We start from the raw sequence: 26,522 nt of genomic DNA, 5'->3' as shown, positions 1-26,522 counted from the left end.
GGGGTGCTTAATTGAGCACGTTGTCGGTTGTTGTTGGTCGGTTGCGCGTTGCAGAAACTAAACCGAAACTGAACAACAGCGAGCATCAGTTAGCAACAGACAGCGGATACCCCATGGCCTAAACTTCCCCCCCTTCCCCTTCCTCTTCCCTCTGTGCTGCGTTCATCATTTGCCGTTAACGCGGACATGAACGCAAATTTCCATGGCTCCTTTTTATATTCGCAAATGGAGGCCGCTGAGTTTTGCTTATGGTCTCCACATGAATTATGAATTTATGCATTGAAAGAGGCTCAAAAACTTGTTGTGTATCCGTGTCTCTCAACTTGTACTATGTGTGTGTGTGTGTGTGCAAACGAGTTTGAATTGGGGGCGCTTGGAGGGGCGTGGTCTGGCTTGGTGCGCTGCCATCTCGCGCGCGCTAAAAGGGAATTTTTGATAGGAGCCTCCACTCCCGACCACTCCGAGAGACCAGCTCGCGCCTTGGCACGTTTAGGATTTTTCGTTGATTTGATTTTGGACTTTGCCCGCTGCAATGGCAGCCATGCAATGGCAGCGAAGCCGCCTTTGAATTGCTTTTTGATATAGCAGACTCACTACTTGCCTCCCCTGCTATCCTTTTGCCTACACACTACACTTGTTCTCCACTCAGCCCCCTTTTCTCTTCCATGCTCTTTCTTTTCGAATTGGATGGCGTCTTTGTAAAGAGGAAAAGCAGCAGCACAAAATGCTCGCTGAGTTATTTCGGCGTCAATTTGAATACGCTTTCCGTTTAGGCTTAACAATTTAGTCGATTGCAATGCATTGCTCAATTTTAGTTCTATTTGTTTTTTCCTAAAAGTTATTCAAGAAAAAATGTGATATGTGAAAAATGTTGGCTGCGTTTGGATCACAATTGTTTTGTTTGACAATCAGGTATATTTTGAATAGTATGGTATATGTTGAATGTAGTAGTATTTAAATAAACCAAATATAACACTCGATATATTTTGAATGTAGTAGTATTTAAATATACTAAATATAGAATTTGATATATTTGGAACTCTTTTGTATATTTTGAATGTATTAGTATATAAATATACTATATTCAAATAGTGATTAGGTATATTTTTTAATTTTTTCGATATTTCAATTCACAATTGTTTTGTTTGACAATCAGGTATATTTTGAACAGTATAGTATATGTTGAAAGTAGTAGTATTTAAATATACCAAATATAACATTCGGTATAATTTGAACTCTTGGGTATATTTTGAATGTAATAGTATTTAAATATACTAAATGTAGAATTTGATATATTTTTGAACTCTTTTGTATATTTTGAATGCAGTAGTATATAAATATACCATATTAAAATCGTGATTTTCTGTATTTTAATTAGGTATATTTAAAAAAAATACCGCACCAATTGAAAATTTCTTTGAAATAGTTAAAATTGCACTTTTTATTTGAATATTTGAATCCTCTAAAATAAATCTACTCGAATTTTTAATGATACTCATTTCTAGTTTTTTTGTAATTTTCGTTATTAGTGTTTTATAACTAGAGTACAAATTCTTCGACTTGTGACTCTTAAAAGCCAATGCGTTTGTTTTTGGTTGTATTTCAATTTGTTTGCAACTGGGGTAAAGCAGCTGGGTTCAAGTCAGCAGCCTGCAGATTTCTTATACATTTTTATTTTCAAGTCAACGCATTTTTTAATAGACAGAGTTGAGTTTTTGAAGTGGGTTTCCACAGTCTGAAGCTGTGTGTGTGTGTGTGTGTATCTGTGTGAGTTATGAGCTGGGAACGTGCTCGCTTTGAACTGCAAGCAGTCATATTTTGTTTTTATTATTCGTTATTTGTTTTTTTTTTTGTTTTTTATATACATATATATATATTTTTTGTATTTATTTTAAAGCAGCATCTCTTAAAGATTTCACATGAATAACTAAAATCTATAAATTTTTGATTTCACTTTGCCAATGCGAAGCGCAACGTAGCGCCAACTAAGTAAAGATATTATTTTGCCAGCCAAACTGCCAATAAGTTACCAAGCACAGAACTCGAAAGTTCCACCAGCCAGATGAGAGAGAGAGAGTGGGAGGGAAGGTAGAGTGTTGAAGGCATATGTATAAGCCATGGCCCAAACAACAACAACAACAACAACAACTGCAACATACACTGTGAGCGGAAAAGTAAAGCTCAAAAATGTTAAAAGTCAAGCGCAGGCAAACAACAAAGGCAGACAATAGAGAAAGAGTGAAACACGTGGGAGTGAAAGAGCGAGAGAGAGAGAGAGAGAGAGAGAGAATCAAACGGAGTCCAGAAAATTTCATAAAACTTTAGTGAAAACTTGTTTTTTTTTGTGTTTTGGAAAAACTTGCCAAAAAATTCTTATTTAAACTACGCTTAAATTGCAATAAGTCGACAGAGGGAGCTAGTTGCAGGGTTGCCAGAGTTCCACAATAAAACAAAAGTAAACTAAAAAAAAAAAAAAATTAAAAATTGAATAGAACAATGTGTAAAAAGTTGCCATAATGCACAAAGTAAAAATGTTGCGAGAGAACTCGACTAAGTTATACCTGTACTTGAATAAAGTAGTTAAGCTTATCAGTAAAATTGTAACAGAAATGTTGAAATATTATTATTGAGTCGATTAGTCAGACTCGTAAAAGTTATAGAAAATCCAGAAAATTATTATATACATATACATATACATATATGAAAAAGTGGAGTTCTTTCATATTACTAAATACTTTCGTAGTTTCTTCAGTCTCATTAAAAAATACCAAATACCAATACCAAATCCAAAAAGCCGAATACATTCTCATTTCTATATTTAAGTGAAAACTTCGTAGTTGTTTTTTTCTCATTCTCATTTTCAACCCTGCTGTGATTTCCACATCAAAATCAATATCAACTGTATTGCGATCTAAAACTCTCCACACTAGAAAAGTTATTGAAGTTAGGGTATAAGAATGTTAGTTTGTGATGCTTGGTTTCGAGTTGAAGTATGGCGATTTATACGAAAAAAAAACTAACAACGACCGAAGAAATTACTGACAAACTGAATTTGATGCACCAAAATAACAACAACAAAAAGAAGAAGAACAACAAGAACAAGAGTAGAAACAACAATCATGAAAACAAAAACAATAAGAAGATAAAAAAGAAAAACGAGAAGAAAAAGAGAAAAAAAAGCGAGCTAAAATTGAGCTGAACTCGAAATTGACTTACGAAAATCCATTTGTTCTGTGTTGGCATTCAATTGTCCATGCTCCACTTCCGGTGTGCTCCACTCGGCCAACGGTGATGTGGGCGTCGAGCGAGTGCCGTTGGTCGAGCTGGGCGTGGTTGCCGCCTGAAGGAACGCATCCCGAACTCGCTTCTGGCTTACCAAACGGCTCAAAACTCGCGTCCGGCTGCTGCGTCTGCTCCCGCTGTTGTTCCCCCCGTCCCCTCCGTGGTTCTCCCTCAATTCTGTGACCAGAGGCAATCTCACCAGGCTACCGCTTGTGGCTGGCGACTTTTCAAGGGCCGACGACGTTAGGGCCGAACGATTCTGGTTTTGGGTATTGCCCATTGGTAAGCAGCTCTGCAGTTGCGTTGGAGTTACTATCTGCAAAAAAAAAACGAAAAGAAGAAAAGTATGAGAACAAATAGAAAGCAGAGAGTAAGCAGCAGAAGTTTACAAAAATCAATTAAAAAAGTTTTCAATCAGTCGCATTGTTTGGGGTTGATTTTCTACTTTTTTTTCGTATTTTTTTGGTTGCAAAACTTTTTGACCAAAATGTTGCAGAAATATGAAATGAATTAGTCGCCAGGTAGAGGAAGAGGAAGAGGAATAAGGAACAAGCAGGTTGGTTGCTTGGATGGTTGGTTGGTTGGTTGCTTGCAGGAAAACAGGGTTGACAAAAGTTGCTGCTTTGCTTGTTTGATTTCTATGGAACTCTCTGTACTACGATTTTCATTCTTCTCGACCAGCAAGAGGAATTGCTATTGTGTATGTGTATGTGTGTGTGTGTGTGTGTAGTTGTGTCAATAGCATTTTGCTGGAGGCCACCGCAACTTGCAACTTGAATGAGAGATGCGAGATGTATTCTCTGTATGTATGTGCAACGACAACTTGCTGCAAAATGAACTTTCATTTTACTACATTTCAATAATGAACATTAAATGGATTGATAGCAACATTTGCAAATTGTGCACTTTGAGCACATTTAATTGTCATCGATTTGTGATTTTGCAGTTTTGCACAATTTCTACTACATACAAAATTCTAGCAAAACTTATTTCCATACGAATTGCTTTGCACTAAATTATGCATTTCTTCATTTATTTACATTTCATATTGAATGTCAATGAATTTTGTATTGAGTTATGATTAATATTTCATTTGTGACAAATGCCGCAGATATTAATCAAAAAAGTTGCCAAAAGTCAATAATACGTTTGGGTGCAGTTTGTCAAATTGTAGATAAGATTAGATGCATGGGGAAAACGAAATGTACAATCAATTTTTGATTTCTATTCTATCACAAAATAAATTGAGATCATAAATTAAAATTAATGTATTCCACAAAACCGATCAAAAGCCGCCGAACTTTTTATCAATGTTCAAGGTTTCGTCATTATGATAAATAGTTGAGCAATGTTTATTGAATTCGAGAGTCGAGAGTCATGACAATGACACCTGGTCAGTCAGTTCATAAACCTTATACGTGGAAGTTTGCACAGTTTATCGCTAATTGATAAAGTCGATTAAGCTTCCGTTTGTGTTTGCTTTGCAATACAACATTGAATTGGTTTGAAGTTCAAGCGCTTATCTCTAACAATTGTATTGTAAATATGTAAAAATAATAATGATGTGTTCTATACTACAAAATACCTTATAACATTTTATAATATATGAATTGATTCAATAAAAATAAATCTAATAAATTTAAAAGATGAGATATATTTATAGAAAATAAAAAAATTTTACCTATTATAGATTTCTTGAAGCTTGACATTTTGTAACTATTCAAAGATATATTCGATTTTCCGAGGTACCTCTACCAAATGTAATGTAAATTGTAACAAATTTTAATGAGAAGATGTATTAGACTGTAAAATACCTTGTAATATTTTCTAGTATTTGAACTGATTGAAGCAATAGAAATTATATATTTATAGAAATCGAATAAGCTAGGAAAGTTAATAAGAAATTTTTTGATAATATTTATTAGAGATTTTTTGAATCATGGTGCTTTGTAGCTATTCAACTTTATATTACATTTTCCGAGGTATCTCTAACAAATGTATTGTTTATATGTGAAAATAATAAGTTCGTGTTCTATAATTGAATTAAATGAAAGATGACAAAGTATTCAAAAGATGGAAGAAATTTACATCTGTGTTCTTTAAAATAGCAGTGCCTACGACCTATAATATTAAAATATAAAAATACTATTATAAATATAACTTGAAGTAGAAAGTTTAGTTATAATAGATTAATGAATTTATTTTTAAATATTTAAAAAGTTTTTTTCATTTTGGGTAAGAAAATGAATGCCATATGAGGTTCAATGAAATAACAGTGTTAAATTTATAATGCTATTCAAAAATCAAACTATTATATTTCATTACGACCTAATATTTTGTTGCTTAGGTGGTATGAAGTCCGTTGCGAAGTCCGTTGCGAGCAACGTCTTGGGGGAATCTGGATATTGCGATCATTTTTATACCCGCTACCCATAGGGTAGAAGGGTATTATAACTTTGTGCCGGCAGGAAATGTATGTAACAGGTAGAAGGAGGCATCTCCGACCCTATAAAGTATATATATTCTTGATCAGCGTCAACAGCCGAGACGATATAGCCATGTCCGTCTGTCCGTCTGTGTGTCTGTCCGTCTGTCCGTCTGTGTGTCCGTCCGTCTGTCCGTATGAACACCTAGATCTCAGAGACTATAAGAGATAGAGCTATAATTTTTTTTCGACAGCATTTGTTATGTTTGCACGCAGATCAAGTTTGTTTCAAATTTTTGCCACGCCCACTTCCGCCCCCGCAAATCAAAAAAATCGAATAACAAGCGTAATTTTAAAGCTAAAGTTTCGAATTTTGGTATATATAATAACTACTATAGTAGTTATGATTCCTGAAAATTTGGTTGCGATCAGATAAAAATTGTGGAAGTTATTAAAGAAATACTTTTGTATGGGCAAAAACGCCTACTTACTAGGGGTCTGAGTTGCTTTGGCCGACAATCTGGTATATTGTGCCGTCTATGGTATATTTTGAATACGGTACTATGTCGATATACCAAATATACCATTCGGTATATTTTTTAGTATTTTGCAGTATATTTGGTATATTTTGAGAAAATACCGCAAAATATATTTCTTTTATTCAAAATGGGTAGCGGGTATCTCACAGTCGAGTACACTCGACTGTAGCTTTCTTACTTGTTTGATATGTAGATGTAACTTAGCAAATTTTCAAATTTATTTTCTATATTATGAGCTATCTGTGACAAAACTATATTAAGAAAGAAAAGAGGTTCAATAGACTGAACTCGAAAAATGTAATATATTTGAAGTCTATTATGAAATTAGCTCCAGATTAAAAAGTTGCTTGATTGATTAACATTTTATGCAGTTTTAGAGAAACGTTAACATTTATTTAGTTTCTGTCAAGCTACCCAATTGGCAGCCCTTGAAAAACGCAGGGTATAATTAAAATTCTGGCTAAATATTTGGCAATTAAATTCAATGTTTAATTGGATCACATTTGGTGGACGCTCTCTTTGGTCCAGCTTCGAGCTTCGCGCTCTCATACTCTATGATGGCGCTCACGGCGTCCACATAAATCACAATAAAAACAAATTAGCAACAATTTCTTTTATTTTTTATAAGGTTCGCGTTGTTTTTATTATGCAGCCGCCGTTGGCTAATTGAAATACTTGGGAACATGCTCTGCACAGCAGCCAAGATGATGTAAAGTGAGGAAGTAGGAGGAGGAGAAGGGGGGTGGAACAAGAGAAAGTGGAACTAGAGGTCAGGGTGCGGTGTGTTGAAATATTTTAGGCTCAAATTAATTGGTAGCAATAAATTTGTTGTTGTTGCGTTGGACGTTGTCCTGGACACGAAATGAGCCGCCGCCCACGTGACTCACGCTTTCGAGAGCCGTGCGCTGCATAATGAGAAGAATATTTTATGTTTTATTTGCTGTCCTTTGTACAAATCAGTTTTCAATTATTACAGCTGCTGGCCAAAGGGAAGCGTAGGAAGGGGGAGCAGTGAAGATTTAGAGACTTAGCTGGGAGTGGTGGAGCGTTGTAATGACGTAAACACTTTGGCTTAATTGTGTCAAAAGCGCAATTTTGTGCAATTTCATGAAATGAGAGTGAAAGCAAAAAGCGCACAACACACACACACATTTCTATATTACACACAGGCACACACACACATAGACACACTCATACACTCACAAACTGTTACGGACCTGAGTCGCACTTCCGGTGCAATTTATACAAATCTGTTTCTCAGTGCCGCAAGACGAATTTCTGTGTGTTTCTCTTTCTCCGTTGTGCCTTAATAATACGTATACGACTTGTTGTTCTTATTGTTGTTATAGTTGTTGTTGCTTTAGTTGTTGTTGCGTTTGTTTTGTGCTAATGCGGCAAGTTCGTGACAGCCTCAATTTCCGCTCTTGCTCACACTTTGTCGCCGACGCGTCGGCTTGCTCTCTTTCTCTTTCTCTTTCTCGCTCTCTCACACACTCACTTTCGCGCACGGAATTGCATTGAACGTTTTTTTGACTATCAATATTGTCCACACGCGTTCCACATTAAGCATAATGAGTGACAATTTCCTTTACGCTTGCGTTTTCGCATGGCCAAACAATTTGATTGTTTTAAATTCAACCACTGCGAGTATTGATATTGTGCAACTATTGAAATGATTAAACACTAACTGCAAACTGCAGCTGTCAGAAACTTGTGCACCCGACTCTCAAATGTGCATCACGTAAACAACACGAGAGCACGCCGCGTAACACACCGAAAGTCCCGAACTCGAACCGAACCGAACCGGAACCGAATCGAACCGAGCCGAAGTTAAGCTTTCGCCGCAAATCAGCTGTTTTACGCTCCCTCTCTCACCCTCTCTTTCCTTTCGGTCCTAGGACAACAGCGAACAGCGAACGTTACGAGGCGTTGCGAATTTGCCGTAGCGGCAGCTGGAAAAATCGATGGCACACTGGCAGTCAAGCAAAAACATGGGCGAAACAATGTGCTAGAGAGTGAGAGAGAGAGAGAGCACGTGCTGTCAAACTGCGAGTGGGAGAGCGTCAGTGGTGAGAGTAAGAGAGAGCGCGCTTCGATAACAGCTGAGCGTTTATTGCGGTTCGTTAACATTGTGGTCGTTATGCTTGCGGAGTGCGCTGCAATTGTCTTTGAATAATAAATTTAGGAATGTAAAGCATTGAAAATAATAATGTCGTAAAGTTGTGAAGCAATATTATTATTATTATTATTATTATTATTATTATTATTATTATTATTATTATTATTATTATTATTATTATTATTATTATTATTTATTATTATTATTATTATTATTATTATTATTATTATTATTATTATTATTATTATTATTATTATTATTATTATTATTATTATTATTATTATTATTATTATTATTATTATTATTATTATTATTATTATTATTATTATTATTATTTTAAAATTATTATAAAATTCTGAAGCAATAAAAATAATAATATAATTATAAAAGAGATTGTAAAACTAAAATAAATAATTAGTTAGAGACTCCCATCACTTAGAGCATTACATTTAAAAAGTATACAAATTTAAGTATGTTAGAGATTAAAGAGAATATTTAAATCAATAATTATAATAATATCAAATATAATTTGGAAAGTCTACGAATTAAAATTTATAAAACTTCCATTTACTTAAAAATAACTATTTAACTTGATTTATACAGAACATAGAATATTTTTATATAGCCAATAAATCTATTCATATAATATTTCTAAAGTTAAAGAATATAAAAAATTAATAACTTAAATTTACTTGAAATACATACATATTTAACTTAAATTACATATAATATTTTTAGAATATTATTAACATATATTATGTATATATGAGTTATAATACATTATTTTATGCCAGATATATATTTTGAAATAAAAGGTCGATAGTATAAGATCATCTCCTAAAATCGTAGCACACTTCGCTGTCAATGCAGCCGCCTCTCACAGCTCATTAGCATTTAGAGCTTTGGGGCTTTATATTAGGGTTAAACATTGTTTGCTTGGAAATGAGTCATTGGCGAGTCACAAACACAAGCATAAAGCAATTGCAATTGCCGTTTCTCGTTCGCCGTTGCTTTTTTATTTTATGGGCTTTCCTGAGACTTAAACACTGATAACTGTCGGTTGATCCCCGTTCTCATTCAGCCTGCGACTCAGCTCTGCTTATCAGTTGACTTGATAGCAACGACTGCACTCTCACACGAACAAGACGAAAATAACCTAACACATAGCATTTCAGATGCAAATAGGTTCAAAGTGTACATAATATAAAAATAAAATTTCATTTACTCATTGCTTAAGTGGCGATAAAATGTTTAGCGCTTTCCCTTTATCTTTTACAGAGTCTCTCTCTCTCTCTGTTTGCCTCTGTCTCTCTCTTTCAGTCAGTCCGTCAATTCTGGACTTTTGCATTCACTCTTTGAGCTCATTGTTTCTGTTTTCAGTATTTTCAGTGGTCAAGCTTTATGTGACTTTTTTATGCTTGTGCAATTGATAAAAAAAGAACTGAAAAATACAAAAAGTTATCGCATAACCGAACTTTGTATGCGCTTGTTTGTGCGCTATAAATAGCAATGTTTTCACTTAAAACTTATTATTATTTTATGTAGTGTTTGATAGCTCATATATCATTCTGTTCTGGTTAATCTGGGGCTATAAGTTTAAAGTCTTCAGACTTAAATTTCTCTAATTAAATTCTGAGATCTAACATCTTATTGTATTGATTTTTATATATGTGCAAAATCAAATCGTGATTAATTATAATCTATATCCATCGTCATATTAAATATATTATTTAGAGTCGAACGTCCTGTCAATCTATTAACTATTTCCATTGCAATAGCTTCCCAAACTTTCTTCTCTTCCCAAAACTCTTTTCTTAGATTTAATAGTCTTTGTCTTTGAAATTTACTCCTTTTTCTTTTAGAAATTAAGATATTAAAGTGACTAGATAGATGACATTTTATCTTAATATTATATTATAATAAATAATCTAGATATATGAATTTGTATTATGTTTGAAGAGTGAATTTTGAAAAAAGTTAAAACAAATGGGGAAAAGTAGTTAGAAGTTGGATTTAAATAAGTGTTAAAAATTTGAATTATTTTCACCATTTTAAATATTCAAAAAAATGACAATAACTATTAAATCTAAGAAGAGAGTTTTGGGAAGCTCAGATTTATATTGCAATATCAACTTTTGAGGAAGGGTATTTAAATAGTTTGTATTGCAATAATCCACTTTTCTGCAGGCGTTAATTTTTGGGCTCTTTGATTTGTTTTTCTTTTTCGCACATTATTCATTGTGTTTATTTGTGTGTCACGAGTGTGTCAATTGAACGTTGAAATATTCATTGTAGTTGTTGCTGTCGCTGTTCTCGCTGTTGTTGCTGTTGCTGCTGCCCCGTTGATAAGCTGAGCAGCCGTCAATTTGATAAGGCAACCGAGAGTCGGTTTTTGTGGGATTTTGATGGGTTTACTTGGGGTTTGCCACTCCACACATACACACACACACACTCACAGAGAGAACGCGATGTGTTGCACGTAGCTATATTGCGTTTGGGCTTGTGATGCGTGCGTGTCTCATTAGAATGGTAGGCATCAAAATGCGACTATGTGGCATGCGGCAAGTGGCATGTGGCATGAGGCATGTGCCACAGCCATGGCAAGTGTTCTAATTAGCAAGCCAGTCAGCTTGCTAGAGTTAGAGCTAGAGCTAGAGCTGTGTGGAGACTGCGATTTTAATTTGACTAATGCAAAATGCATGCACAACCGACAGAAGTTGGAACATTGCGAAAGTCATTTAATTAATTTAGAGGCAAACTCAAAGGCACTCCGGATGGGCTGCTTGGGGTCGAGAGGGTGAAGAGGGTGGAGAGAGCGAGAGCATTTTGTCACATTGTTTGACAAATTGCAAGACGCGAGGTGGCAAGAACCATAAACTGCCAGCTAGGTTAACAAAATCATCAAAGCTAAACTTGCAGCGTGAGTAAGAAGAGCACAACCAACACACACACACACACATACGCGAACAAAGTTTAATGCCAACGGGCAACTAAAGCTGCTAAGCATAGTCCACACACACATACACACACGCACACGCAGGTGCAGCATAAGCAACACAAACAAACAACAATGTTGCAAGCAAGTTGTGCAACTCCTTGCGGGCTCCACAAGCTGTTCTTGCTCCTGCTGCTGCTGTTGATGACAACGCGAAAACGTTGCCATTGACTGCCAACGCGGCGTATGAGCAACGAGGCGCTGCTGCGACAGCGTAAACTACAGCAACAACAACAACAACAGCACAGCAAACAGCTGCTGTGCTTCAGGGTAGCTGTTTGCCACTGTCCCACGCAATCGTCTCCTTCACTTCCTGCTCCTGCTGCTGCTGCTGCTTCCTCACGTTCCTTCGCCTACTTGTTCTATGCCCCCCGCCGCGTTTGCGATATACAATGACAAAGTCAGTTATGGTCAATAAAATGCAATGTGCAAAGCGACAATGACGACAGCAGCAGAAAGAGCAAGAGCAAAAGCAACGACAACAGCAACAAAAACAACAACAGTAGCAAAGCTTCGCAGCCAACAGCCAACAGATGGCGCTTGCGTTGGCCAACGGCGAAACTGTGCAATCTTGCGATGACATCGTGAGCGATGAACTATCGCATAAGCATGAATGAAAGAAAAGTGGAAATAATACAAGATAATACAAATTTGATGTATTTTGGTTAAAAGTATATAAAGTAATTACAATCAGTTTAGAGAGACTGTAACTTCAAAGAGACTTGTATCGAACTATCGAAGCCTATTGACAGTGTGTCCAGATTAGGGTTGCCACATGCATATCTAACAAAATTAAACATATAAAATATTGTATCCAAGGGGATACATATTAAAATACTTTTTTATTACCTCTTTTAAATAAGTTATGCTTTTGGATCTTAAATTATAATACCATATTGCAGGAAATTCTAAAAGATATAATCAAGACTTTCATCGGAATGAAATTTTTCCTTAAACTAATTACTCTTCACTTTTGCATTATATTTAAATGCTACAAAAAAAAAAGTTTTATGAAATCTTCATTTTATTTACCTCTATTCGGATTTAATAAGATATTTATTTATTCATGTGGCGATACATATAAATTCTATTATACAAAAAATTGTACTTATCGTGTCACGCTGTCGGCGCCAACAAAGCAACGCTGTCGCTTTATTGCATTGGGCGTTATGGGCGTGACCAATGACTGACTATCCGCGCGGTTAATATCGTTAAAAAAAACAACGGGCCAGTTGATACGAGCTGAGCGCGCTCCAGAGACTTTGCGACTTGCAGCAGCAGCGACATCTATGGCGACAGCGACTGCAACGCGACGATGCTTAGAGCATTTAAAAGTGGGCGTGTCCGCACCTTACAAAGTTGCCCCTTTGCCTGTTGCAATGGCGTGCAACGACAACCAAAAAGTATTGACCAACAACTTGTAGTTGTCTCTAAACGAAACCCGCATGCTCTTGCAGAAAAGATATTTGAGCTAACAAAAAACTCAATATATCCTTTTACTAACCCAGAAATGGCTCCAATTTAGATAAATCATTGTGATTTCTTAGAAGTTCGAATATTCAACCTACTAATCTTGTTTGAAGAATGTTTTTCTTCTTTTCAATCAGGAATAAAACATTCTTGAATCAAAATTTTAATCTTAAAATAGAAGGTTTTTAATCTGAAAATTCAACGTAGAAATCTTTTTTCTTATATATTTATTATCTTTTTAAAGGTGGAAAAAATATGAAATCAAGATTTGCAATCTACTTTTCGATCTATATTTTTTTTTCTCTGTGTTTACATAAAGTATTATGACATTACGATAGAAAGTACAAGAGGTATTGCATTAAAAAAACAGCTAAATGTTTATTGTTTTAATTTGTTAACATAAAATTAACAATACTGTTTTTCATAGTTTTATAGAGTTCAGGAATCTATATATAAGTTGTTTTTTTGTTTAAGTAACTAAATAATTATATTGAAATGACTTTTCAATGTATACAATATCGAAAAGAGAACAAAAATTGAAAAATATGTAGTTTATAATAAAAATAGAAAATAAAATTAGTTTTATTCACTTATAAATAGTTCTAATAACATATTTTCTTTTTCAAAATATCTTTAAAGTATCTTAAAATTGTGTGATGATATCTTGTACATATATTTGTAGATTTTTATTGCTTATAACTAAGCAAAGTCATGGCAAACAAACTCATTACCATTCCAATCCATCATCACGCTGGATAACTAAATAACAAATGCATAATTGTTGCACTTTTAGTTAGTGTATCACAGGATTGAAAGGTAACATTTGTGTAGCATGTTTGGAATCGCTCAACAAGCTCAAAAGTCACAAAAACAAAAAAAGAGAACAAAAACCAAAATGCTGAAAAAGTGAACCAGGAAAAAGGGGGAAATGAGAGGGGAAAATGAAAATATGTAACGAAATGCAACTGGCGCGCGACTGGAAATGTTGAAATTGTTTTAAATTATGGCTGTGGTTGGGTTTTCTCTAGCGTTATTGCCACATGTTAGCCCCAATATGCCAGCAACAGCAGCAAAAGTGGTATGTAGAGAGGGAAGAGAGGGGAAAGGGTTATAGGTGGTGCAACCAAATTATCTGCTCACATGCATTGTAATTTGAATACATGTTTCAGAAATTGTTGGCATCATTTTTGACTGCTCGCTGCTGCTCGCTGCTGGTCCAACAATAAGGAGTAGGAAAATGAAATTTTGTTGCAAATTAATTAAAACAAATCAATGGAAATTGTTCAAGAGTATTTACTGTCGCAATATTGGGGACGCTCTCTTTCGCTCTCGCTCTCGCTCTCAGGATGTGGCAGGATGTAGCACGCAGGACACACTCGATTTGCGTCCTTCACACTGGCTATTGTCAGCAACAGCAGCAGCAGCGCTGCAACTTTAATTGCTTTGGTGGTTTGGGACAAATTAGATTCTGCGGTTTTGTCGCGTCGCCGTTTGCCAATTGCCAATTCGTTGATGGCATAGATCTTGAAACCTGACCAGAGAGAGAAAGGAGTGAAAATTTCTGTATGTGTTTGTGTGTATTCGGAAAACTGTATGGAAAATAGCATCTGACGCTGACGCTCATCAATTAAAGTTGTCAATTGCGAAAACGAGGTAAAGAAACTAATAGAAACAAGAATGCAGCAAACGAAGAGTGTTGAAAGCAGATGAACAGATTATATTCGGGGTTAGAATAAGCTACTGGCCATTAAAAAATTTAAATTGTTTAATATAGCAAAATATTTTCCATAAATATTATAGTTTATATGGGACATGCCCAAATCTTATTGGTCTTAATTATTTATTTTATTCCTTTCCTTTTGCATTTCTCTCACATTTTTCATAGCGCATTTTTCCCCTTTTAATGTTATCATTTGATTAAATTTGCAATTTATTTATTATTTATATGCTCTCCTAAACACTTTTGCCTAGATTTGACGCTGTATTTAAAGGACACGGCGATTCGTTGATTATTTTATCTTGTTTTGCTAACATTTTGCTACTGCCTCGAGTACCACAACAACACAAACAACAATAACAACAAGCTTAACAACAAGCATAACAACAAAAGCTGAACACAATCAAAAAGTAGAACCCGCAAAAAAAAAAAAATGGTAGGGAAAAGTTGAATGTAATAGATGAATGATGTAGTCTCTTTGTTTCTAGAGCACATAAAATGAAATGAAAATGCAGTATTATTAAAATATACTATATAGTACAAAATATACCAGATTGACGCCAAAGCACCTAAGACACGTAGTTAGTCGCCTTCTTTTCGCATGCAAAAGAATTTATTGAATAACTTCAACAATTTCGTAGAAATCATATTATATATGTATACTTTGCTTTTTATGTACAACTATTTAATAATATATTGCCATACATTTTAGTTTAACAAGGCAAATGAAATGATAAAACAGTCATGCAGTCAGTCAACTAAGCTAACTTCAGCTTAGTTTAACTCCTTACAATAATCGTTATACCCTTTCAAGAAGTGTATAAGGAAAAGGCAAACAAATCGCATATACGCTCGCACTCGTTGTCCTACTCGTATCTGTCACACATATATTTTAAAATATTCGGGCAGACATTTTAGGTACCTGTACACAATTTAACCTAGCCGCGAGGCTTTGACATTGTTTTTTCCTATTTCCTTGCCTTGCCCCATGTTGCTCATATCTAAATGTTGTCGTTATGGACTTGGTCCAAGCTCTGCAACGCGCCATGAAATTGATTTATTTCTGTGTTGCGTCGAATGCAAAAAAATAATGTGAGGTAAAAGAAAAGTTTTCATTTCTTGAAGCGAGAAGAACCATAGAAGAGCCAGCACCAAAAAAAATACAAAACAATAATGCCAGTTAGAAGAGAAATCGAGAACGAGAATGAGAGCGAGAGTCTGAGTCGGAAAGTCTTGCCTCTGGCTAGTTGGCATCAAGTTTTGTGTGTTGTTCTTGCTCGGAATTTGTAAGCCTAATCCTAATGCTCTCTAATTACATTGGCACAGCCAGCAGAGCCAACACAGCTACCAGTCGGCCACTTTACGGCTACTTAACATTTCGTTTTCGTTTTTTTTTTCCTTTAAACTGAACCAACGGGCACGTCTCCTCACTTGGAATAAGCCAAAGAGGCACCTAATTACTGTCCTGTTGGTCATGAGCATTGACACTGAGAGATCATTGAACTGCTCTTAACAATGACAAATACAACAACTACTAGGCTAATACGTTCACACAGCTACAATAACAACACAGAGTTTGGCCAGAGATTGAGTTTCCTAGAATTTCTTGTGATGCGAGTGTCCTACGGGACTTTAAAGTGACACAAGTCACATATGAAGAGTGTGTTGTATTCATATTCCTAATTTAAAGGCCATTTTGAGATGTTGCTCAAGTCTAGCAAATATAAGAAGGATATAATGTGTTACAGGAAATGGTAAATTTATTTTTTATGGCAATAGTTGATTGCGAATCATAGTTTTCATAGAAGGAATTGTAAACTGAATTATAGTTAAAATGCACATGTTTCTGATGGGTCTCTTTAGTTAGCATAGTGAAGAAATTACATTAAATAAAAGAAATTAGAAAGCGTTTGAGGTCAAGGTTTCGAATTTATAAAATAATCCTTTTCGAAATATACTATGAGCATATAAATATACCAAATATGTAAAAACTATTGCAATCATAAGTTGATTTATCAAACTTTAAAAGGCATTTGAGGTAAAGTGTTGGAATTTATAAGAATGCAAAATATTCCTTTTAGAAATATAAAATATAAAACAAAAAAACTATTCCGAACAGAAGGTGAATACGTACACAAATCAGAAAGCTTTTGACGTAAAGTGTTGGAAATTAAAAGAATGCAAAATATTAATTTTAGATATATACTAAAAGTATACAAATATACCAAATATATCAAAAACTATTTCAGGCAGAACGTGAAGATATTTAGAAAATGGATTTTTCGTTTATAAATGAATAGAAATGCAAAATATTCATTTTAGATATATACTAAAAGTATATAAATATACCAAATATATCAAATACTATTTCAAGCAGAATGTGAAGATATTTAGCAATAAGTTTTTCGTTCACAAATGAATAGAAAACTATTAACGACTTGCTGCAATACCGAAGAAAAGGGATAGTATAAAAAAAATTTGCATATTTAAAATCTTTACAAATAGAATGCAAGTCAAATAAAATACTTGAACAGAAGAGATTAAGATTTCTACATCTATCAGAAAGTTGTGAAATACTTTTAGAGATTCAAGATAAGTTCAGGACTATTAAATAAAGTATAAATATTCCAAGCACTTGGTAGTTATTAGCTTACAATTGAAATACAAAACTATTAACAAATTGCTGGAAAGCCAAAGAAAATTGTCGGCAGAAAAAATGCTTTGCATATTCAAAATATGTAAAGACATTTTTTATCTGCCAAAGACAAAAGAAAAATGAATGCAAATCAAATGACAAACATAAACGGAAGAGATTAAAATTCTTGCCCGCATTTACTTGCTGTGCTGTAACTAAGGATGTTTGTGTTTGTTTTTTGTGTAGTAGAAGGTCACAGGTTGTGGCCCTCTTAAATGGTGCCGTGCTGTGCTGTGATGACTGTTAAAAGGTGGCTCGGCACGGCGCAGAGAGGCCAGCGACATACGCTTAACAGGCATTTATATTTATTTCTAGATATATACAGATATATGTATATGTATTATCTTTTATTTCGGCTGCTGTGCCGTGTAAATTTATGATAGGCGACTCTGCTGTTGCCGTTGCTATTGCTGTTGCTATTGCTGATATGCGCTGTGAAGCTCCCTCAGCCATTGTTGCCATTTTTGTGTGTCGTGAGTGTTGGCAAAAGGCAAAGCCACAGCGTAAACAGCCAGCGAAAATGGCGAGCAATAAAAATAATTGCAAATTTCGAAATTTAAGTGTAGGCGTGTGCTACGTTTAAAGTACGTAGCAAACAGACAACACAGACACACACACAGCAGGGTAGAGGGCTCTCCTCTCGCCTCTCATTCCCTTCCCCTGTCGCTCTGACAAACACCTAGAAGCCTCCCTGCTGTGCTGCCATTGCACAAACAATGGCCAACGAGGCGTATGCTCAACGTGCTGTAAAATCAGCGCGTCGCGGTTTTTTTTTCTGCGCCCCCCGTTCGCCATTTTTTTCGTTGCTCGCTTGTGTATGTGTAGATGTGTGTGTGTGTGTGTGTGAGTATGTCTGCCTGTGGTTTACAATCTGTTTCGCAACTCACGTAAAATATAAGGTAATTTGTGGAAATTTGATGTTTATCGTAAATTGTTTTTTATTTGCGCAATGTCACCATTTGCGGTTTGCCAACACACACACACATACAGTACACACACTCACACAATTGCCAGTGTTGCCGTGCACTCGTAAAAAAGCACAGGCAAAAAAAAAGGCAGACATTTTTTAATTGTGGCATCTCTGCCGCCAATGAACAAAAAACAATTGCAACAATTTTCAATTTTCAATTTACCTGCACAGCGGTCACATCGGATTTTCTTCTCTTCTTGCTCGTAGCTATTGTTGTTGTTGTTGTCAATGTTGTTGCTGTTGTTTCTGACAATGTTGGTTTTTTTTTCGTGACGCCAAATAATTTGTTATACAAATAACTCAGCATGAGGAGCACAACGATCAGCAGCCAAATGCTGATCATTTCCACAATCAAACTGTATTTATGATTTGCCATTTCTTTTTCCACGATGGTTACAAAAAGTATTCAAATCTATTTGGCAGTTATTTTTTTTTTATTACATGTTGAAAGTGCCTGAAATATTTATGCGATTTTGATAATTGAAACACGGCTATAGAGTTTTACATTTCGATTTATTCAATATGCGTATTATCGTTATCGGTATCGTTATCATTATCGTATCCATATCATAATATCGTTATTAGAAGTATGCTCGTTACTCGCTAAGTTTACAGTTAAAATGTTTAGTTTGCCATCGCCATGCGACCAACTTCGTTCACATCTAAACATATATCATGCAATTATATGCACATATATATTTTCTTTTTTTGTCATTATATGTTTACTATATAAGTCGATTAAATATTAGTTAGTTTACAGAGAGATAGAGAGCGATAAAGTTATATATCTAGAATGTAAAAGAAATAACAGACGATTTCAATTGGACACATCAAATCGCATCGTATCGTATGCTAATAATATCGTTTAATATCATATATCGTATCGTATATCGTAACTTATTCAACTACTTACAACTGCGCCTCTTCTTGGACTATTTTGATTTCAAGTTTTCAATGTGTCTTCACTTACAATTATTACATACTTTAAAAGCTACTTAAATAAACACAGAAAACAATTTTAAGGTTAGCTTGTTTTCGAAAATGTCTATAAATAAGAAACGGAATCGAACTATTTGGTAAATTCCAAAATGCTTTCCACTCTCTTGTGTCTACTTGCAATTCATTTTAATGCTAGTAATTGCGTGTATTTACATAATTAAATTCAATTAAACAATTAGTTTGCATATGCTACGATACGTTTGGTTATCAATATTAATATTTATCCATTTTGTATTATATACAATGCACTTACAATTTATTTATAAACTTTTCAATGGATTCAATGGATTTTTTTTTGTTGTATTTTCATTATTCATTTCTTTTTTTGTTGTTGTTAGTAATTTAATTTGTTTAATTTTGCATGCATACTTTGCATAAATATTTTAAAATACTGCTAAATTATTTATCGTGATATTCATTCGTTATTTGCTTGAATTGTTGATGAGGCAAAGAGCTCAGCATACAAATTCACTGCACATAGAACTAGCTTATAGCCTACATATAATATGTTGTACGTACTTACAGGCAGTCATCAAAAGCTGACCCTGTATGTATTATCTTGTATATCTTCTTCTTATGCATTATAAATTCAGAAAGTTTCGTGAACAGAGCGATGAGCACAGCATATTCTTCCTGTTGCCTAATTAACCCTTAGTTAGACATCAAAATAAATGCTTCAATTTAATTCGTATTGGTGGAGTTGAAAGTGTTTTTTATACACGAGATTTGAACGTGATTCTTAATACGTATTCCTCTCTCTTTTTTATTTGCTGTATATTCATATTCAGAGGGAGATTAAAAACGATATAGAATTTAGAAGCAAAAGAAAAACAAACAACGTTATATTTCGAATTTTACAAACCATTTTGTTGGCATGAACACGAAATCAAAATTGTTTTTCCGTTTTGCCTGAGTGAATAGGAAAATGCCTTAAAAAAAGTTTATTATAACTGCGTCTATTAGATGTGCACGGGATTAGATTGCACAGGCCAGAGGTGGGTATTACAAACATGGTAGGATAGCAAAAATCGGGAGGGCTTTCAGATGCATCGAGGCAACGAGCTGTGCAAATTCCAGCAGTAAAAAACTATTGGCAAATGGTTATGGAATTACAGTAATCCCAAATCAAATAAATACTTGTTAAATATTGTCTAAACTTGCATATGAATCAATCATGTCGACATCGTTTGTTGGCAGCATTTTAATTTTATTAAAGGTTAGAGTTTGCCTTGTGAATACTGTATTTAAATTTTGTGAACATATTGAATTTATTGAAACGAGATAAAATATAGCTTTGACTTTCGTTTGAACTCTAATTCGGCTCATATTATTTACTAATTCTAGAAATTAAATATATATATATATATAAATATATGTATTTGCATTTGTTTTGTATCTACAAAACTTGAATTTAAACTTATGAATTTGCAATTGAATAGACCTGTGATAATATTAAGTTTTAATAAAAGCATTAATTTCAATTGAGAATTAAACGAACTCAGTGGCAATCCATCAAGATAGTCAAGACATAAATATGCATAAATCATTTATAACTTCTGCTCTGATTTGAGACTCAATTAAGATAAATTTATGTTGCTAGCAAAATAAATGTTTTCTATTGTTAGCAATTTAACGGAATTTAACGCATTTGCTGCTGAGAGTTTATTTGCTTTAATTTCATTAGTTTGGTTATCTTGGCTGTTGTCAGACAGTTTTGTAGTTTTTGTTATTGCTCGGTTTATTGTTTTTATTGTAATAGTTTTGCACTTAGTAGTTTTTGCTATGTAGTTTGTCCGGCATTTTGATGAAGTTTAACATTTAAATTGCAATTTTTGCTATTGGCCAAAAATCAGTTTTTTAGGGGTTGTCAAAAGATTTTATTATTTTAATTTTCATATTTGCGGTTTGTTTGCGTTTCCCAAAAAAAAAATTGCTGTTTTCAGCATTTGTTTTCGTTTATTTTCCAGTTGCCAGTTTCTTCTTCTTCATTGCTTGAGATATGCCTTTAAATTGCATTTACTGTGTTTGACGAGAAATTGCAAATTTAATAAATCTTTTTGACCAATTGGCAATTAAGCCAAAAATAAATTGAAAACTGTTGTGCTTTTCATTTGCTGATGCTGTCAATGAGTATTTATGCGTGTGTGTGTGTGTGTGTTTTTCGTTTTCTGTGGCATTGGCAAAAATTAATTTACAACATTTACACAATCTAATTTGCAATAACGCGACCCAATTGTAATTTGTAATTACAATTTTCGTGATTATAAACGACGACAATGCAACAATCGAAATTAGCTGCGCAATTAGTTGTTCATCTTGCTGCAGCATTGTTCTTGCCGATAAATGCCCTCTGCTTTTCCCCGCAGTCCACGCAGTCTCTTCAGCCCCCACAGCTCTTAACCCTGCGATGTGATTCAATATGCCAGCACAAAAATAAAGGCTAATGAGCCTTGTTTGCTCTTTTCGACAATTTCAGCGTATTAATACCCTTTAACTGGGCTTTACGAATTTGCCACTCGATTTACACTTCTGTGAAAAGGAAATTTAAAATTTACCTTTCTGAGGATACGTTTTGAATAAAAGGAAATTTTAAAATATATATTTCTAAACTCATTTTGTATAAGGGAAATTTCAAATTCACATTTTTGATAAAAGAAAATTTAAAATTTACATTGCAGAATTCATTTTGTGAGAAGTGAAACTTAAAATGTAAACCTATTTTGTAAAAAGGAAATTTCAAAATTTATATTTGTGAGAATTCATTTTAAAAGAAAGAAAATTTAAAATTTGTATTTCTGAAAATTAATTTGTAAAAAAAGAAATTTAAAATGTACATTTCTGAATTCATTTTGTAAAAAACGGAATTTATAATACATATAAGTATTTTGGAACCCATTTTGTAAGAAAGGAAATTTAAAGTATACTTTTCTGAACCCATTTTGTTAAGAAGGAAATTTAAAATTTACATTTTTGAATTCATTTTGATAAAAAGGAAATTTAAAAGATATATCTCTGAACCGTTTTTTAAAAAGGATATTTACAAATTTTTATTTCTGAATTTCTTTTGTAAAATAGGAAATTTAAAACTTCTTTTACGAAAAAAATACAATTTATAATTATTTAAAATTTCTGAAACAAAAAAAAGTATAAACATTGAAATTTATATACTGCATTTGGCACATTTTTAAACTGCGAAATCAGTTAAACTGCAAATAAGAGTATTTTAACTTTGGTTTCCCAGCTTTTCGTTAGTTTTTTGTTGTCAATGCAATTAAAATGCCATTTCACGGCAATCTGAGTATGTCTGTGTGTGTGTGTATGTGTATTGAGTTAGGATACAATAACTGTTTATTTGATTTTAGTAAATTTTCCATATTAGCCGCAGGATTTTTGTTTTGATTTTTGGGCAAACATAACCTCAAAGGTGGCTTTTGTGTTTGGCTTTTGGCTTTACAACAATTGCAGACAGAATTTCATGCTACGATTATTTGCTTTTGTCGCCATTCAATGCGGGCATCAACGAAATAGGCAACCTCATTTTGGCCACATAATATATAGAATTAATAATTACATTTTCGACAATGATTATAAGGAATTATATTAAGGGTGAAATGAAGTTTAAATAAGCTCTATTGAAATACATTTAGAATTCAGTTTAGGATTTAAGGTTTTACATTAAATAAACTTTTCTAAATTGTATTTTTAAAGCAGTAGTTGAAGAACGAAATATAATTTATGGGTTCAGAAATAGTTGTTGTCAAAATAAAAAACATTTTCATTTAAATGATCTTAGCTCAACTCACTCTGTATATTTTACAATTAATTTCTTAATTAAAGTGCGTTTTTATCTTTGGTTTTTCGCTGTGGTTTTTAGTTTTCGTTTTTTGTCTTTTTTCGTAGAATATTTTTTGCATAATTTATACATTAAATGCCTGTTTTGACTGCAGTGCTTAGTGTTCTACGAGTAAATCTAAAGATTTGGATTTTGCTTAATTGGGTTTTTGGTCGAAATTTGCAATAATTCTACACGTAAATCGAACACTCTTTTCTGTTAGTTAGAAGACACCTAATAGAATTTGCTGTATTTGCGATTTCTAGTACATTTTTATGACACATTAATTGCATTTTAATTGCTGCAATTCATCTCTGTGTGTGTGTGTTTTCGGCTCAATTTACTTACTTAATGCTAATGTCAAAACGTGTTTGTTAAACGTTTTTGTGTTGTTCATTTTGTTGTTTTGTTGCTGTTGTTGTAATGTCTCTTCACTGGCAATTAGTTTAATTTGCTAAATCCTGTATTATGTCCGCTGTAATGAGAGACATAAAGAAACAGAAAGGGAGAAAGAGAAATGGAGGGAATATATTAATCGATTTTGTTTTGTACAAGTTAAGCTCACTAATAAATAATATGTGAATTGCATAATTTAAAATAATTAAAAACTCCATTAAACTATACGTTCAATTTGCATTGAAACATGTTCATGACGGTATTAATTTGCTATATTTAAATATTTCAATATGTTCGACCTCATTAAATACCCTAAAGTTCTGTTTCTAGAGATGTTGATTGATTAATAGTATTATTTAATTGTTAAGATTGACCTTAAAACGTTAAAGATGAGATTCATTTAATCAATTTAAATAATTTCATGGACAACAGATATTGTTAGTAAATATTCTTTAACTAACATTTTCTTCATAAAAACTTAGAACCAAAATAAACAATTGAATCAATTTCAATTTTCTCCAAGACAACAGAAATATTCTTTTTAAATACATTTCTAAATAAAAATGTAAGAATAAATAGATTATATTTTGAGTACTCAAAGAACTATTAAATCAATTGAAATCATGTCATAGATTAGGCAAATATTCTTTATAAATACATTTCGAAAATAAAGTTGTAAGAATCTGTATTAACGTAAAAAGATTATATTTTTGAAGCGTGATGAACAATTTATTCAATTTAAATTATGTCAAGGACAACAGCGACAGGCAAATATTCTTTTTAGAAAACTTTCTAGTACAAATTGAGGAAATTGAATGAATATAATTCGATAATCATCTAGAATTTTATCAATTTAAATTTTCGCAAAAAGAAGCACAAATTAATCGAGCGATTGAATCAATTTAAATGATGTCATAGACATAGTTTTTAGTTTCTTTTTCCAGGGTATAATTATGATGCTGTGTCTATATGTTTAACCCTACTCTATATGCAAATAGGTCAGCGAATTTGTGAATGCGTCTCTAAGCACGCGATTTGCATATAAATACTTATATATTTATTTATGCTGTAAATACAGAAATAATAAATATATATGCATATATGTAAATATATATTTGTAAATATTTTATACAATTTGAATGCATTGCCGCTCCAAATGCATTTGCTTTCAATCAACAAACGTATTTGGGGGATGCAGCAATGAATACAGACAGAATGTAAAAGGGTTGCACCTGGGTTGCTGCAGTACTATGTTATGAATGTATATTGCATTGAAATATATCAAAAACCGAATATATCTATCTATCTATGTGTATTATGTGACAAAAGCAGCGAAACATAATCAACACTCAGCGACAGTTCTGGAATGCAAAACTCAATTCAAATGCCAAAACACTCAAACACTCAGGTGAGTTCTGAGTTCTGAGCTCTTCTATCTTCAGATCTAACCATGCGATGATTGTGTGTGTGTTTTGGGTGTGTGTGTGTTGGGTATTTGAAAAGTCAACTCTTGTCAAGTTTTGTACTCTTCTCTCACAACAGTGGGCGTTAGCACGTTTTCACTCTGGCTTCGATTGCGTCATGTAATCCTTAACCTAATCAAGTTCTCTGCGGAATAGATTTTGTGGCTTAAAATGTAGTCTGGCAGTTCGGATTTATAGCACCAAACTCATTTTCCCAACAAATCATGTACACATGTAGAAAGCAGAATGAATGTGGAAAGTGTATAGAAATGTTTTCAGATTTTGTTTATTTTTTATTTTGTATGCGTGTTGCGAGTTTCATTTCAAATTCTATTATATTTTTTAGTAAAAATCGCACTGAAAACTGTTCTCATTTCATAGATTTGATGGGATTTAGAATATTGCTTGTCGATCAAATATTGATTGATTGTTAAGCAAAAAAGTTTATCAATGCATAGCAGTTCTGCTTTTAATTGGAAGAGTTTGAATTTTTAGAGATTGATTAAAAATTCATTATAGTAATTTTGTATTATTTAATGTTGCAAAATAATTTCGGCTGTCATACTTTTATAGCTTGTTTTGAAATCAAAATCATTTTATATTTATTCTATGCCAGCGTTTTGCAAGTATATTAAAAAACTTTTAGGACAATAACAATAAAATTCTTAGTTGGTTATATTTTTAAAGGAAGCATTTAAATTCTACTTGCAAACTTGTACATAAATAAATTTTAAAATAAATTACGATAATTTTGTTAATTAAAAATTCTATGTTGCTAACTTTTTGTAAATAGATTCTAAAACTCTGAAATGTGCTTAGCAATTTTTCTCACTTTTAAATCCCTCAACTCAGAGCGTAGTGTATTTAGAGCTTTGTCCCTTTTCTGCAAAACTCCATTGCATAAACTTGTCTTGTAGGTGTTTGATGTGCCGAGTATCTATCTATGTGTGTGGGTGGGTGTGTAACATAGTAGTGTGTGCGTGACTATGTGCCGTTGATTTCGCGCAACACTTTCTGCACTTTGCGTCAACGTTGACAATTGCAACTTTTGCATAAATACATTTTCTGCATTTGCCACGCACACTTCACATTCTACCACAGCTCAGCTGCTTTTCTATTTCCTCTCTTCCGCTTTCTCTCCCTTTCTCTATCTGTGCACTTCAAGTCAAGTGGAAGGTGCAAATCGTTGTTGTTGTTGTTGCCTTGCGGTTGTGTCTCGCACAATATGAAATACTTTTGCATACTTTTATGCGCACGCATTGAAAATTTATCAACGCTTCGCGAATTCAGTTTGGCCAAATGCGTTTACGTTTATCTTCTTCGGCTTTGTAGTTGTAGTTGCTGTATTGAGGTCTTCGTTGGAAAACCTGGTTTCCGGTTGAAAAACTCAATTAACAATTGCAATTTCTTTATTCGCGTTGAAACGCAGCACAAACAATGCGTAAAAGCTACGAAATGGGGCACAAAGGGGCAGAAGCTCGTTGCAAAATTTATGTGTTGTTATTGCCTTTGCCTCGTTGTTAGGCTGTTTCATTACCTAATAAACATTTTATGAGCGATCCGAGTTGTGGTCAGTCAACACACACACACACACACACACACACCCCGATGCATAGACAA

The 26,522-nt window shown here is 33.6% G+C and overlaps 2 protein-coding genes across 7 annotated transcripts in view; both read right to left on the bottom strand.

Annotated features, from left to right (window-relative positions):
• The window catches only part of LOC117565983 (protein cappuccino), a 41,245-nt gene extending 22,574 nt beyond the window's left edge, over positions 1–18,671 (bottom strand). Inside the window, exons 1-2 of one of the 5 annotated variants that reach the window (XM_034245392.2) lie at positions 18,376–18,671; positions 3,217–3,598 (exon numbers count right to left, since the gene is read on the bottom strand). In XM_034245392.2, the coding sequence (XP_034101283.1) occupies positions 3,217–3,598; positions 18,376–18,588 (595 nt within the window). In that variant the 5' untranslated portion in view covers positions 18,589–18,671. Of the gene's footprint in view, positions 1–3,216; positions 3,599–7,463; positions 8,046–18,375 lie in introns of those variants that run through there. The other 4 variants (XM_034245391.2, XM_034245394.2, XM_052002260.1 and 1 more) reach the window with 4 other exon arrangements.
• A 4,322-nt stretch (positions 18,672–22,993) lies between these two features.
• Positions 22,994–26,522, bottom strand: part of LOC117566242 (hemicentin-1) — a 131,657-nt gene continuing 128,128 nt past the window's right edge. For both annotated transcript variants that reach the window (XM_034245792.2, XM_052002263.1), the window contains exon 9: positions 22,994–23,518. In XM_034245792.2, the coding sequence (XP_034101683.1) occupies positions 23,490–23,518 (29 nt within the window). In that variant the 3' untranslated portion in view covers positions 22,994–23,489. The remainder of the gene's footprint in view (positions 23,519–26,522) is intronic.

The sequence above is a fragment of the Drosophila albomicans genome, chromosome 2L, assembly GCF_009650485.2.
Source record: "Drosophila albomicans strain 15112-1751.03 chromosome 2L, ASM965048v2, whole genome shotgun sequence".
In the NCBI taxonomy this organism is placed as follows: domain Eukaryota; kingdom Metazoa; phylum Arthropoda; class Insecta; order Diptera; family Drosophilidae; genus Drosophila; species Drosophila albomicans.
Note: the sequence above shows the minus strand (reverse complement) of the source record. Positions and strands in the feature narration are given on the sequence as shown.